The sequence below is a fragment of the Monodelphis domestica genome, chromosome 3, assembly GCF_027887165.1.
Source record: "Monodelphis domestica isolate mMonDom1 chromosome 3, mMonDom1.pri, whole genome shotgun sequence".
Lineage (NCBI taxonomy): Eukaryota > Metazoa > Chordata > Mammalia > Didelphimorphia > Didelphidae > Monodelphis > Monodelphis domestica.
In genome coordinates, this window is record NC_077229.1 from 366,382,245 (window position 1) to 366,398,000 (window position 15,756).

At 34.4% G+C, this 15,756-nt stretch overlaps 1 protein-coding gene across 2 annotated transcripts in view; it reads left to right on the plus strand.

The window, feature by feature from the left end:
• The window catches only part of CDH12 (cadherin 12), a 1,480,679-nt gene that overhangs the window by 1,353,586 nt on the left and 111,337 nt on the right, over positions 1 to 15,756 (plus strand). For both annotated transcript variants that reach the window (XM_056824264.1, XM_007486837.3), the window contains one exon: positions 359 to 526. In XM_056824264.1, coding sequence (XP_056680242.1) covers positions 359 to 526 — 168 coding nt within the window. The remainder of the gene's footprint in view (positions 1 to 358; positions 527 to 15,756) is intronic.

Below are 15,756 nucleotides of genomic sequence, written 5' to 3' on the forward strand. Positions count from 1 at the left end.
GAAACTTCTCTCTAGAATGGCACTCCAAGGGATCCACAATAAAAACACCATTGTCATGAATAAAGAGAGTGAGCGAGCACTCAATTACAATGTTGGCTATTTTAGAAAAATTTGTGAGATATGGATAAGATATTTAAGAGGAAAGAAAGTAAGAGACCATGTTGTTATACTATGGGTGGGATAAAATATGCCAAAGAACTGCAAAAGAAAAACAACAACAACAAAAAACTAACTCAGAGTTCTTGCTAGTTCTACTAAACTATCCACTTTCCTGTCACAAAGAAGAGCAAGAAACAACTATTGTGTTTTATGGAATTTAATTTTTTTGTGATATGTATGTTTTGTTTTTTCCTTGAAGGTATAATTAGAACAGCCTTGCCAAATATGGACAGGGAGGTCAAAGAGCAATATCAAGTACTCATCCAAGCCAAGGACATGGGAGGACAGCTGGGAGGACTAGCAGGAACCACCACAGTGAACATCACTCTCACTGATGTCAATGACAATCCACCTAGATTCCCCAAAAGTATGTTGTGTTCCATGTTAAAGTCAAAAGTCAATGCAATTGTTTATAAGATCCTTCAATGTCCAATCCATGTGCACGTGTTTTTTAAGAATTTGGCAGTCAAGGAAAAGATATAGATAGAAAAATAAATGTGCCTACACTAGTCTGACTTTATTAGCATAAAACTTTTTAAAGGAAAATAAACTGCTTAAACCAATAATGGTACTTTCCTTGACAGCAACCCCATTGAGTGTTTCCTTTATTTGTTTTTAAATCAAAAGCAATGTGTTCATTGCCAAGAGGGAATTTTGTCTTGGCATTTTCCTGAGTTAAAGGAAACATTCTTTTGTAAATTGTGGTTGTGATTTAAAGATTAATGATAGTCACTTATAGCACCATGTTCATTTTATTGTCTTAATAAGATGTTAAATCTATTCCTCCTCACAGCCTACCCCATGACAATTTCCTCATTTTTAAAGTGAGGTAGATGAGGGAGTGGGATTAGATAGTTTTCAGTTTTAAATCCAGGATCTATCATGTAAATGCATATTTACTTTACCATCATGATTAATTAAAAATAGGAGAATTATAAGCATTTTCTAGTAAACTTCTCATGATGTTAGAACTCTGATGTTTAAGGCATTTCAATTATGACTAGATATTTCATGAAAATGTAACCATTAAACACTGCATGTTTTCTTGAATAATAGAGTATCACGCATGCATCTTTATTATATTATTTTGTTTTCTGTTGAAAATGTCACTTTCTTTATTGTAGTATCCTACATTCTTTTGTAGCACTGCATGACTTGAAACTTTTCATTACTATATCACTCCTCAAATCTCCTACAGATTTCAAGCAGGTGTTTCCTGCATTCCAGTACACAGGTGATGAATCTCTCACTTGGTACTGTCAGCTGAATGAGGGCTCATGTTGCTTTGGGGAACTCAATGAAATCCTTAGATACCAACTCTGCATGAACATATCTGAAATTGTTGCTATGTGGCATGGCTCCTTTTAAGGGAAATGATAACTTAAATAATTGGCTAAATCAGCATTTTTCCAGTTAATATTTGTCCCTCATTATTTTCTACTTAAAGAAACTAATGTTAATGACATTAAGCATTTTAATGATGATAATAATAACTATGACTTTTATGCACTCACATTTTGCAAAATGTTTTATATATTTTAATTCATTTGATCTTCACTACTGTACTTTGCTATTTTTTTCCCATTTTATAGAGGAGCAAATTGAGGCAAAGAGTCAAATGATTTGCCCTGGGTGGCACAGCTAAATAAATGTCTGAGGGAGCATTTCTTCCTGACTTCTAATTCTGATCTCTATTCATCATTCTACCTAGCTGCCTTTGCTAAAAAGCCATGAATATATTTTAAAATTTTAACTTCAAAATATGAGAAAAGATTTTAAAACAAGGGAAAATTAGGGAAAAAATCAAGTAGTTCTGTTATATATTAAAGGATGAAGTTATACTAGGTGGTTTGATATTATTAATATGACATAGAATCTTTCCATAATTCCCAAACTCATGGATGTTTTGTTCTAATAGATAGTCCATTATTTTCTATATGCAAAGGCACAAACATGTAAGAAAATAAATCATCAAGTAGGAAGGAAAAATGAATTTGATACTTTAATGGTATTTTCTACTAAATATGAGGAAATTAAAGTCTCTCCAAGACTATTGTATTACTTGAAATGTATAGAATTTGTGCCTCATCATAAAAAGACTCAAGGAATAGAAGGGAATATATTATATATGCCTCTATGATTAGACACACATAGTATTTTATCATTTGCTATAATTTTAGGCAACTTTTACCTATAGTATATAGAAAAAAGGATAATCTCTGTAGTGACTTGGCAATTTATTCTTTTAACTTAAAATAAGAATTAAGTTTCAAAATTTGACATAAATATTTTTAAAGATTCTTCCTTGTAGTGTTATGAATAAAAATTAATCTTGGAGACTTCATACCAAATTATAAGAAATAGAAAAAGAAAAAAAATTTACCAGCCTAAATCATAGTTGTTAACCATGTGCTTCATCATGTCCTAGATTCCCCATGGGCCCTGGTCCATTTCACAATGGTAGGAGCCAAGGGATCCAACCACACACATGCTTTTGCCAGACAAATTAAAGCCAGCCAAGGAACAGGCTTGAGTTTAGGAAAGGACCAGAGCCCAAGAGAACAAGTTCCCTGATTCCTAGACTGGCATTGTCTCCACCTGGTGGCTGGTGCTTCCCAGAAATGCCTACATAGGTAAGCCCTGGGACAGCTGCTAGAAAGTTCTTTTCTCAAGCCAAAAAACTGGCAGAGAGAGCAAACCTGCTTCACTATGGGTTTCCAACTCAGTCTAAACCCTCCCCCAAGATCCTTCAATTAGCCAGGGTTTTACCTCAGTCCTCACAGGTCACATCCCTTGACTTCTGCCCAGAATCCCACCTGTCATTGGCAATTTAAGACACATGACTCTGTGACTCCTATAACATAAGATTTCCAGGATCTGATGGTCTCCTAGATATTTAATTAACGCAGGGGTTTTATGTGTTTTTTTTATTAGTTCTTTCTTATTACTCTGTCAATTTAAATTATTCCTTTCAGAAAAACAGAATACATTTGTAAACAGTGAACCAAATGTCCATTTCTGGCAAGAAAAGATTTTTAAGATATATGAAGGAATTAAAACTACATATGTGATTTAATAAATCCCAATGAAAATAATAGTCTCTTTGAATGGAAAGTCAAGAAAATAGAGAGATCACCACCTTTTTTCCCTAGCTAATTGTATTGTGGGAGACCTGATAAGTGAACAGGACAGGTTCTTAAACTAAACAAATAGTCCTAATTATGTTTTTGCTTCTTCATAAAATAAAAAGTTGATAAATATAGCACAGTTTTGCCATATGATTACCTCAATGGGTCATCTGCAGTATTTATCTATAATTAGAGTGGAAACTAGTCCTTCAACAACCATTGAGGCTTTTTCTTATTAATCTTACTAGAAACAATACATATAACTCAAAGAACTTCTGTAGAGAAAGTTGGATTCAAAACTTTTTTTATAACAGTGTTAAAATCATTCTCAAGGTATAACCACTGAAGGACATCAAAATCTGCCTTCACCCAATCCCTAGCTATTTGTGACTCTGGATATATCACTTAAACATCTCTTTGCCTCAAGTTCCTCAACTGTAAAATAAGATTAATAAGAGCAACTGCCTCCTAGGGTTGTTGTGAGGATCAAGTGAGATGCTATTTCAAAGGCTCTTAGCATAGTGCCACGTGTATAAAAGGCACTATATAAAATTTTTGTTCTTCTTTATCTAATGTACAGCTGCCCAAGTTTACAATGGGCACAGAAAAATTTCTGTGGTTTTCTTCCACTGGCTAAAATGACTAATAGCTTCCATTTGCTTAAACTTTAAAAAGCACAGCTATCTGACAGCCTGCTTTCAATTATGTATTTTATGATCAAGTCAATTAAGTGAAGTGGTTAATTCATGGTTGGCAAAATTTTCATGTTTCTGCCTTGTAGTCTCTTTCTAATGCACATAAATGATGTGGTAAATATGAAAGCAATTTAGGAAACTAAAACATTGTCTAATCAACAATAAATAATAAAGCTTCTAAATATGTAAGTGCCTGAATCAAAGATAATTATTTTCCTTTAAAAATTTTGTATGGAAGATTGAGTTGCAAAACAGAAAATGAATCAGTAAATGTGCTTCTAATTTATATTATTATTTTGAAAAAAGTAGTATTCTTGAGCAATATTTAAAAACTGGATTTTGTGTAATATAATACAAATGTCCTTTTAAGCATTTTGATCAAAATGAAAGTTCCTAGTCCATGAGAAGCAGTGGGACATAGTGGATGGGCCACTAGACTTTGAGTCATGAAGATCATTTAAAATCCTGCTTCCTAGCTTTGTGATTTTGCTCAAGTCATTTTACCTTTCTATGATGCAATGTCCTTGTCTATAAAATGAGGTTGTTTGACTCATAGAGTATAAGGTTTCCCAAAGTTCTAAAAAAAACTACTATATCTAACATTGGGGCCGACATGCTACCAAAGAGTAACTCATTGAAAAACATGCTAACGACCAGAAAGATATGGTCATAAAATAAACTTTGGTGTGATTTATATTTAGAACATAATTTTTTTAAACTGCCTATTAATTTATATTAGATAATTTAATCATGGCTACTTGTATTTATTAGATAAGATTAACTGGCTAAATTGACTGTAACATATTTGAAAAAAAAAAAGAGCCAGCTCAATTTAGTTGTAGGTAGGTAGGAATTTAAAGGAAAAAAAGACTTTTTTGATTTTAATTTATTTCTCTAGTGAAAAACATTTTAAAATATATATGATTTATTTAAAAAAACAGTAGAAGAAAAGTGTGGCAATGTAAAAATGTGACTTTCCACTTTAATTGTGAGGAACTTTAAGGCAAGTTTGAATTGTGAAACAGTTTTCAGGATTTTAGCTGTATACTTTGGTCATTAAATGAGCTATGCTAAATAAAAAGGCTCACTGGGTCTTACTGTTTTTATTGTTTCCTCTGGCTGTATAGACTAATCTTCATGTAAAGCTACCTTTATAATTTTATATTTCTACAAATATAGTCTTGAGCCCACATATTACTGTAATATGCTCAGATCTTGGGTGTCTTCTCTTCCTAACCATGTCACCCTTTTACTTCACTTTTAAATTCCTGAGGCTATTATTTTTTAAATTTTATATTTGAATAATCAGACCATAAAATTGAATGAATATTGTGAAATGGATGTCTGTAAGAGTTACTCCTCTTAAGAAAAGAGAAATGGGTCCAGGTGGAGAAGAAGGTAGTGGTAGTTGTCACAGATTAAGAAATAACCTCAGAGAAAGATATTTATGACATTTTGAGATATTACCAAGTCAGTACTGTGGGTAGGATCTGGAGAACATTATCAGTTAATGCACATTTGACCAAGTTTATGAAACATATTAGACTCATGCTAAAACTCCCTTTTTTTTTTTAAGTTCAAGAACTGTGTTTTGACAATATTTTTCATGAAATCCATTTCGTTTATTTAGGAGTTATAAAGTAACTCAGGAAAACCCCAAGACAATTAAACCTAACAGTTAAATATTGATTTCATATATACACAGAATTCTTTTGAATCTAAACCAATATAATAAAGATATATATTTAATATTAATTTATTATTATTATTTGGTTTCATTTAAGAAGTCATTCTTCATTATATGTTTATGAGAGGTTTTTTCCATATATTTCATTTTGCATCTGAAGATACACAGATTCCATTTAATACTATTGTTTAAAGATTAATACATATAATAATCTATTTTTCAATATTCTAATAGAAATGATACCCTCTTGAGTATCTCTCATTTACTTAAAAATAGGACCTTCTGTATGTCATACCATTGACTGTGGATAATTTCAGACATTTAATAATCCTGGAGGAAGAGAATACACTGAGTGGGGGGATGAAGTAGAGATCCAAGTTCACCCAGAATAAAGTTTTACCAGGGTCAAACCAAATAAGACACTAAGGTAAATAAACCAATAGGTCTAAGTAGAAGTTGTGAAGTAGATATCAGATCAGTGGTCCAAAAAGTATTTGAGGGGAAAAGCAAGAGGTCAATATGTAACATTGGAAAGAATAGGATAATACTATGGATGGAGAAACATATGGCAGCACATAGAATTGACATATTCATCTAAAAAAAGTCCTTCCAGAGATACTGACTTTTCTGTTAGTGACAGGATAGAAGAGACTCTCCTTATGTAGATCCATGCCAATAAGGAGTAGAGATCATCCTTCTAATATGATTTTCTGGAAGGCCATATTACTTAAGAGCACAGTTTGATGGAACATAACTAGTAGAAGTCCATTCTAGTTCATTCATGTTGCATGGTTTTGTTTTGTTTTATTAATTCTCAGCCCTATCAGAAAAATAGGTCCTAGAAACTTTCCTGTCATCTTCACAAATCTAGGATTTTTTGTGTTCCTCTCATCCACTCATTTTTATTAGGAGTAAGCAAGAACTCAGTAGATAATTTTCATTTTTGAAGTGGGCATATCATAATGAGAACTAATAGTATATATATAGGGTGAATGTGAAACAGGAAGAATTATCCCCTTCTAGAAGACCAGGGGCTAATCATATGAATAATAGTCATTGCTTATTCCACTAGTTCTGAGAAAATCTATTTGTGTATAAGATCATAGAGCTCTACCAAAAATTGACTTTATAGATGAGTAAAGACTAAAAGAAGCTTGTCCAATACTTGCCGTGAAGTAAGTGGCAGAAATGGAATTTAAACTTGGACCATAACTTTGAACTAACTGTTCTTTCTACTATCCTACCTAGTTTCCAGAATCCAAATGCCATCAACATAATATTATGCTAGGTTGCAATACCTAAGTTACTATGTATATAATATTTAAATTGTGGTTAGGACACACTAGGCACTATAAAGAAGAAAAGGGGTTTATTTTATAAAAGGTTGGACTTGATTATTTAAGAGTGTGGTCACCAGGAATTTAATTGATACCAAAGAGATTTTATTTACAATTTATTTAAAACATGTGTGAAGAGTAAAGCAAGAAATCAGAGACAGGATAAGGTAAGATACCTAGCCTGAGCACTAAGTAATTTACTCCCGACCCCTCTGTGCAGAGAGAGTTAGTTTCAGTTGGCTTCTGCAAAACTGAGGACCCGGGAAGTGTCTCTCAAAAGTAAATCTCTCCCTAGGATAGTTTGTTTGGTTTTTTTTTCTCAGAAAATCCAGCAGTTAAGAGTCAGCTTTTCACTCACTATGTGTCAGTTCAAAGGAACAGGGTCTCAGGTCCAGTCAGCATATCAAAGAATGAAGGATTCCTCCAGTCACCACTTCCAAAAATTGAAGAACTCCTTCTCACAGGAAGTAACAGCTCCTTTTAAAGACATTTTCTCTTGCATCACTTCCTGTGCCTTCCCCTAATTCCATGTCTACCAATCACAGTTGAAGTCCTGCTCTAGGACTGCCCAGAAGGCAGTCACTCAATTCCAATTCATCACCCACTATTGTACATATGGGTCACAGACCTCCCACTTAATGATTAAGAGGGATGTTTACACTTTTGGTGATTAGATCTAAAAATGGGCAGATCTCCATACTTAACTTTAAGTAGGGTGTTTACACTTTGGGGGATTAAATCTAAAAATAGGCTGATTTCCTACTCAACTTTAAGTACTAAAAATAGGCAGGGGTTACAATTTAATTCATTGTTATAATCTTGGCAGAGTTAATTTTAATCTTCACAGCACTTAATAAATATCAATAAGGAACTTTGTATTTCACCCTGGTATCCACTAATTCTCTCAGATGGTAATGAACATATGGACTTTTTCCCAGGAGTTAGTATAGGGAAAAAATAAACAGTAAAGAGCATAGTATGACTAAAAAGAATTCTTAGTAGAAATTAAAGGGTATGTTTTGGAGCCACACATAAGTTAGGTAATCATTCTAGATTTCTGTTGTCTACAGCATAATGGCTCGGTCACTTTGATGCTGATGTACTTATGATATATTCTGATCCCAGTCATAACCTTTAGTGTGATACCCATATTCCCTTTTCTATTTTTCTCTCTCTCCCTCACTCTTGGCTGTCACACTCATTCTCAGTTAACTCTCAGGCTGGCAAAGCTAATCAATTTCCTTTGGTGCAGGTGGGAAGTTATATATAATTATAAACATACCCATGTCCCTATAATGTAAATAAAAATTTTTCCAAGCCCTGGAGGTCATAATGGGCTATGTATATGTTTGTGTGTGGGGTGGAAGTGATGCTCTCTATTACTTGCCACAGTAACTCAGAAAACTCCAACAATGTTTCCCATTTACACAAAATGACTCACAACAGAATAGGGAATCTTAAACATGAAACATTTACCAAACATGAATAAATATGATATTTACTCAAAAGAAGGCAGAAGAAATGATAAAAATATAATAGTCCATTCATAAACCTGGGTTATACTTTTCTACAAATGCCTGTAATTATGGTTGTTCATGCTCAAAGAGGACCAAAATATTATAAATTTGTCATGTGTCTGACTGTGTCTTATCAGACCAATACAAATGCAGAAGATTCCACCACAGTCCATATGAACATTTGGGATGGGGATATTTCAAAATTTGTGCATCTCATGTTTCATTTGAGCTAATGTAATTCTACTTTGTTCATAGAGCACTGAGCCTTTTTTGATGTAGGTGTGATATACAGGATGGTTCTGTGCCAATGTCTCCCATGTCATAAATCTATACTAAAGTTCTATAGAGACTTTGAGAATCCCCTTGTATTATTTCTTCTGACCTCTGTTTAAGGCTTTCCTTGTGTGAATTCTCCATAAAAATAGATTTAGGCAAATGTATGTTTGGCATTCATGTAACATAACTGGTCCATGAGAGATGTATTTCAATAAAAATTACTATAAAATTTCATGGATGCACCCTCAAAAAAACAATGCTTTTTAATAGACTACATCATTCTAAGGAGAAGAGGCAGATGGGATGTGAAAGTGTCAAGGCAAGGTGTGGGCTAGAGTGATGTATTGATCATAAACTTATCTTCAAGCTAAACATTCACATTCAACAAATGCAGAAGGCCCAAGGCAAGACAATTGCCACAAGACAATGTCAAGAGATTAGTCTTCTCAGTGGGGGAACAGTATGTTGCTGACTTGGAATGAAAGCTGAGCCAACACATGGTTGGCAACAGTGGAGCAGAAAAGGAGTGGGCAGCTTTCAGAGATTTGGTGCAGAACTCTGAATTTTCTAATGTGGGCCAAAATACTTGCAAACATCAGGTAGATTTGATGGAAATGATGGAGAAATTCAGAAACTACTAAATGAAAAAAACAAGAACTCCCTGGGGTTTACCAGCAGGATAGTTCATCTGTCTCTTAGAAAGTAGCATTTAACTCTATCAAAAATAAAATGGGAATGAAACTTGGAGAGTTGCTGGATTCTTGGCTCAGTAAGAAGACAGATGAAATACAATTTTCACTGTTAGTAACAACCTAAAGGACTTCTATGATGCCCTGAAGGTTATTTACAGGACAAAGACATATGGTGTTTCTCACTTACCTAGCACTGATGGAGCCGCGCTGTTTAGTGATAAGGACATGATCCTAAAGAGATGGGCTGAAAACTTTCATAGTGTGCTCAACAAACTACTTTCAGTCAATGCTAGAGTCACTGACCATATACCTCAGATTGAATTTAATCTCTCTTGAGACAGTCTTCCAACTGAAGAAAAGGTTGTCCATACCATTAATTTCCTGTCCTGTGGCACCAATGTCAGTATTATCAATGGGAAAAAGTAGACACACACAGAAACCTAGCAGGAAAGTCCATGAAAGAGGAATTCCATATACTAAGGACAGTTCTTGATTAATGGCCTCTTTATAGAACACTCTGACCTGCTGGTCAACATTGCTTCCATTCTGGCTGCTCTTGTTCTGGTCATTACAGCTTTCAAATCAGGCAAAAGCTTGCATCTCTGCTACTCTCAAGCCATCAAAGCAGCGTCAATCTTTTGTAATACCAAGCCATGTTTAGCAGAGTACTAAAAAGGGGCTTTGCTCATTCAGCAAATATACATCAGTATACCTTGAACCATCTGAAAACCATCTCATTCCCTTTTTTATGTTATTTTAGGCAGAAAATACTAACACAGGCATCCCTGAAAAGTTTCTCTCCTTTAAGGCTATTGGATATTGGATGGTATTAGATAACAATAAGACTAGATAACTCTCAAAATAGCACAGTTTTGTTGTTTTTCTTAATCCTTTTTCTTTTCTCCAGTCAGATTCTAAGCACTATAGATCCTATTTGTCTTAAACTCTTTCAATGAACTTATTCTCTCACAACCAGTCACCTCTCAGGATAATGCTGTTTCTTCTCTAATCAATGTAACTTCCAGAAAAACCTATAGAACCTGGCTATGGATTCAACTCCTGTATGACTCTGTCAGTGACATCTGACCCCATATATTCCTGGGCTTAGCTTCCTCTCCTGTTTTTATCTTCTTATTTTATCCCTTGCCTTCTAATCCTCTAAGGCTCTACATCACCATCATTATCATCACTAACATTTATAATTGCTTCTATTGTGTTTTATGCATAAGGTCTTTCTAATTACTATCTTATGTGATCCTCATTGAAGAGAAATACTTTTATCATCTTCATTTTCCAAATGAGAAAACTGAGGCAGATGGTAGATAAATGGCATTTCCAGAGTCACATAACCAGTAAGTGTATGAGGCTGGATTTGAATTCAAGTCTTCCTGACTCCAGATAATCTAGACATCATAACCCCTAGCTGCATGAGTAGTGTGACCCATCTCTAATTTACTACATAAAATTAACAAAATCACTTTTTTTCCAGATATGCCTATAACAATCCTTACATAAGCATTCCTTATTTCTTAGTTATTTGACTTTTAGTTTATCAGCTATAGTCTTCAAAACTCTGAAAACAGTCATATGTAAATGAGCTGATGGGAAATAATACACTGCCACTCTATTTAATCCAGTTGGTGCTATGCTTTCAAATAGGTCCTGTCAGCACACTTATCTGAGGGGCATTTTTTTTTCCTTCACTCCACAGAGCAGTCTGTGTTTCTCTTTAACATATTTAGCTAAAAGCCTCCAATTTTTTCAAGCTAATCTTATTAGCTTTACACACAGAAATGTTCTCCTTCTACCCCTTTCATCAGCCCAAATGTCTGCATAACAAAGGGCCATTTCATTGCCTTCAAGTCAAGATTTATGTATTCTGTCTATCAGACCAATATTGAGGAAAGAACAATCTTTTTTTTTTTTAATAATCATTGTATAGAAATGAGTGGGAAACTAAAGATCTGTTCTGAGGTGATATGGGAAAAAAAGACTGGACAGTGAGTAAATATATTCTTTTTAGGAATATACACACTGAAGCTCCCAATCATCAGTAAAGTTGGGGGTAAGGAGAATCAGTGACTTTTTGTCTCTTTTCTGTCATCATCATTCTGTTCACCACCATCATCCAAGAGCTTACTATATGTGATCTTCATTTTGCGCCCTCCTCATACCCCAGGCACCTAGACAATACAAGTTGTTTTTTGTTTGTTTGTTTGTTTTATTTTGTCTTAGATTTTCTTTGCCAACTTTAGCATTTTTTTTAATATTGCTCTTGCCTGATCAGGCCATACCTCTCTATCTGTTATCTGTATACCCTAAGGGCCACAATACAAAGATTGAGTACTAGACTTGGAGCCGAAGGATTGAATTCAGATCTTCCCTCAGACAATTCCTTGCTAATTGACCCTGAGCAACTTAAATAAACTCTTTCTGCCTCAGTTTCTCCATCTGTTGTGATTATAAAGGGAGACAAATATTTTTAAAGCATATCACAAACCCTGAAATACCATGTAAATTCTGGCTCGTTTTTTAGTTTTTGAGTTAGTGAATTCTCTATTCACATCAGGCTCTTTGGATACAATTTCCCCTTTCTTCTTCATCAGATATCATTTTTTTTGTCTTTATGTCTTCAGAAATTATAGGCCATAAAAGCATTCTTATCCTTTATCCTTATTGCTTTGAATTCTATTTTTATAAAATCTGGGTACAAGTCAGATGATACCTGGTTTTCCTTTCCTTCTGTAACACAAATTCTAAGATAAAATAGTCACTTCCTCACAAAAATCCCATCAATACTACCCACTATTTCTCCTTATTTTTGAGAATGCAATGAAGAAAATAAGTGCCTAATACGGATTCTTTTACATTTTGAAGAATGTAATTATCATGAAAATAAGTCAAGAAATTATTACTGTTGTGCTTTAAGCAGAGAAATCTAACACACGACTATAATTCGAGTATTTCATTACTTCCATAACTCTGTGACAAGTTTATAATCTCTTTCATCATCTATGTCTTCCTTCTATAGTCCATGTGGATGACAGTATCATCTCAATTTCTTTTTTATCCAGAATTAGATCTATCCAGATCCTACTTAGTTTGTTTTAAAGGGTTAAAACTGAGTCAGAAAGAAAGGGTTTAACTCTCAGTGCCACAGCTTCTCTTTCACTCGCCAAAATGGCTGTAATGGAGGTAAGAGAATAATTATAGAGGGAAATAATCAACCCCAAGGATATTTGACTCCCCCTCTGAAGGGAGAGAGGAAGAAAAAGAACAAAGAGATAAGCTTTTGGACTAAGAAAACACCAGGGAGGAAGTAACCTAAAGTGTTACTGTTCATTCTTAGTAACCAAGTCATGCAATGCCTTCTTCCCTCAAGGTACGTTATAGTGTGTGGCATGTTAGATACATTTCCTTATTCATATGTACCAATGCCTCAATAACTGAACACTTAACTCTTTACTTCTGCTTCCAAAAAGGAACTGGTATCTCAGTTAAGGCATGAGGTATATTACATTAATAGGACATTTATAATTCTAATTTACAGAAATTATAAAGATCCTATGTTATATGTACAAATTACTATAAATTTTTTAAAGATCTAGCAATAAGATGCTAAGTTATAATCACGACCCTTTGTTTATGCATCCCCAAATTACAAAGTGACATACTTCACATGGAACAAAGGAACTTTAAATGCAAACAAGCATCTCCAAGGGAGAAATTCACAAGTAATCAAAAGGGAACTCTCTGTGACACAACTTCCCATAAAAAGGTTTGACACTTAATAAATGAAAGGAGTGCAGTCGCTATACTCACAATTTTGTTTTAGGTTCCAAAACAAATGCCTACACAGCACTAATTGAGTAGACTTTTTACTAAAGGAAATAAAAGTTTCTAGTATAGTTCTCATAATCATCTTCAGCAGTATCACCACAGTTTAACAACAAGCAATTATTTTGATGAAAAAATTACTAGATGGTGAGTGTTCTGTTACAAATTACAGTTGATTTCCTAAAATAGCACTTTTGTTGTTGTTGTTGTTAAAAACCCTTACCTTCTATCTTGGAGTCAATACTGTGTATTGGCTCCAAGGCAGAAGAGTGGTAAGGGCTAGGCAATGGGGGTCAAGTGATTTGCTCAGGGTCACACAGCTGGGAAGTGTCTGAGTCCAGATTTGAACCTAGGACCCCCCATCTCTAGATCTGGCTCTCAATCCACTGAGTCACCCAGCTGCCCCCAAAATAGCACTTTTTGATGCACAGACATAGATACAAAAATATGCACGCACAGACACACACACACACACACACACAAACACAAAGTCTATGTTTGAAACCAGGTTTTTTTAACTGTCATTAATAAAAATTCTATCCTTATTATAAATTTTAAAAATCTTCAAGAAAAAGAAAGGAATGCATAGAAAACAACAATAACATTTCTACTACAGGCTAATAATATAGTACTCTATCACTTTCACTACCAATCATTTGGATTCTCAAAGGCTTTTGACAGAGAGTAAGTGGTAGAAGGTATTGCCAAGTTGGAAATGCTTCAAATACAAATCCACCAACGAATTGAATATCTTTTGCCCAAGAGAAGCATAGTCTGAGGAAGACTCATAACCAGAAGACTGGCCACTGTTTTTTGTTTTCTTTCTTTTTAAAAAAAATCAGTCATTGAGGTTTGTCTCAAAGCATACATTTTTTGAAACAGTTATAGTACAACAAAACATACTAAGCATGAGGAAGCTGGTATTATTTACCTAATAAAATAATTATGGTTTTACAAGGTAAGTAGCCAGTAGTGGAATCCTATATCTTTTCTGAAAAATAGTGATATTAGGGGATTTTTCTCTCTCAAATATATTTCTCTCATCCATCACTCACTTTACCCCTGAGAATAACTTTAAATAGAACCTGGCCACTAAAAACTGCCCTCCAAGTCCATCAGCTTTGCTCAAAGGACTTTTCAGTGAAGGTTGTTTACCTTCATCCAAGACTTTTAACACTTCATCATTGTTGTTTGAAAATGTGAATTCAAATTCTAAATCTATGATTACTATCTGGGCAAGTCAATTAAACTATCTGGACCTCAACTGTCTTATCTATAAAATGTGGCTTTGGATTGTATCATCCTGAAAGTCCCTTCCAGCACTAAATCCTTTTCTATAATTGGATTTGTATTTTATACTTCAAACATGGTCCTTGATACATGGTAAAATATAAATATGCAACCCAAAGGGGGAAAAAAGTTAAAAAAAATCCTTCCTCCATATCACACAACTGTCTTTTAAGTTACAAAATAATAATTTCCAGCTATTCTAGAAAGAGAAAAATTATTTTTTTCCCTCTTAACATAACAATCAGGACAAGCAAAGGCCAATAAGTTAATCGGTTCATTTTAGCAAATTCTTGGGATTTACTCACACTAGGATTTTAGAGGTATCTAACTACACATTACAGTTAATCCTGTACATGTTTTAGCCTTTAAGGAACCCCATTTTGGAGGCAGCTTTACCTATTAGTTTAATTTTCTTTTAGTTTCCATCTGCACTTAGCCTGAAGTACATACATGAACTTGTAGGTTTGTGTTTCAAAAACATTTTGATAATTGACAATATTATTTTATGTATTTTGTTTTATTCTTTTTTTTTACTTTTTTACTTTTTTATTATTCAGTCAATTTAGAACATTGTTCCTTGGTTACAAGAATCATATTCTTTCCCTCTCTCCCCTCCCCTACCCATCCCATAGCCGACATGCAATTTCACTGGGTATCACATGTGTCCTTGATCAGATCCCATTTCCAATTTTTTGATGTTTGTACTGGTATGTTCACCCAGAGACTACATCCCCAATCATATCCCCCTCGACCCATGTAATCAAGCAGTTGTTTTTCATCGGTGTTTCCATTCTCACAGTTTTTCCCTGGAATGTGGATAGCATTCCCTCTCATAGTTCCCTCTGGGTTGTTCCGGATCACTGCATTGCCACTAATGGATAAGTTCATTACATTTGATTGTACCACAGTGTATCAGTCTCTGTGTACAATGTTCTCCTGGTTCTGCTCCTCTCACTCTGCATCACTTCCTGGAGGTTGTTCCAGTTCACATGGAATTCCTCCAGTTTATTATTCCTTTGAGCACAATAGTATTCCATCACCAACATATACCACAATTTGTTCAGCCATTCCCCAATTGGAGAGCATCCCCTCATTTTCCAATTTTTTGCCACCACAAAGAGCACAGCTATGAATATTC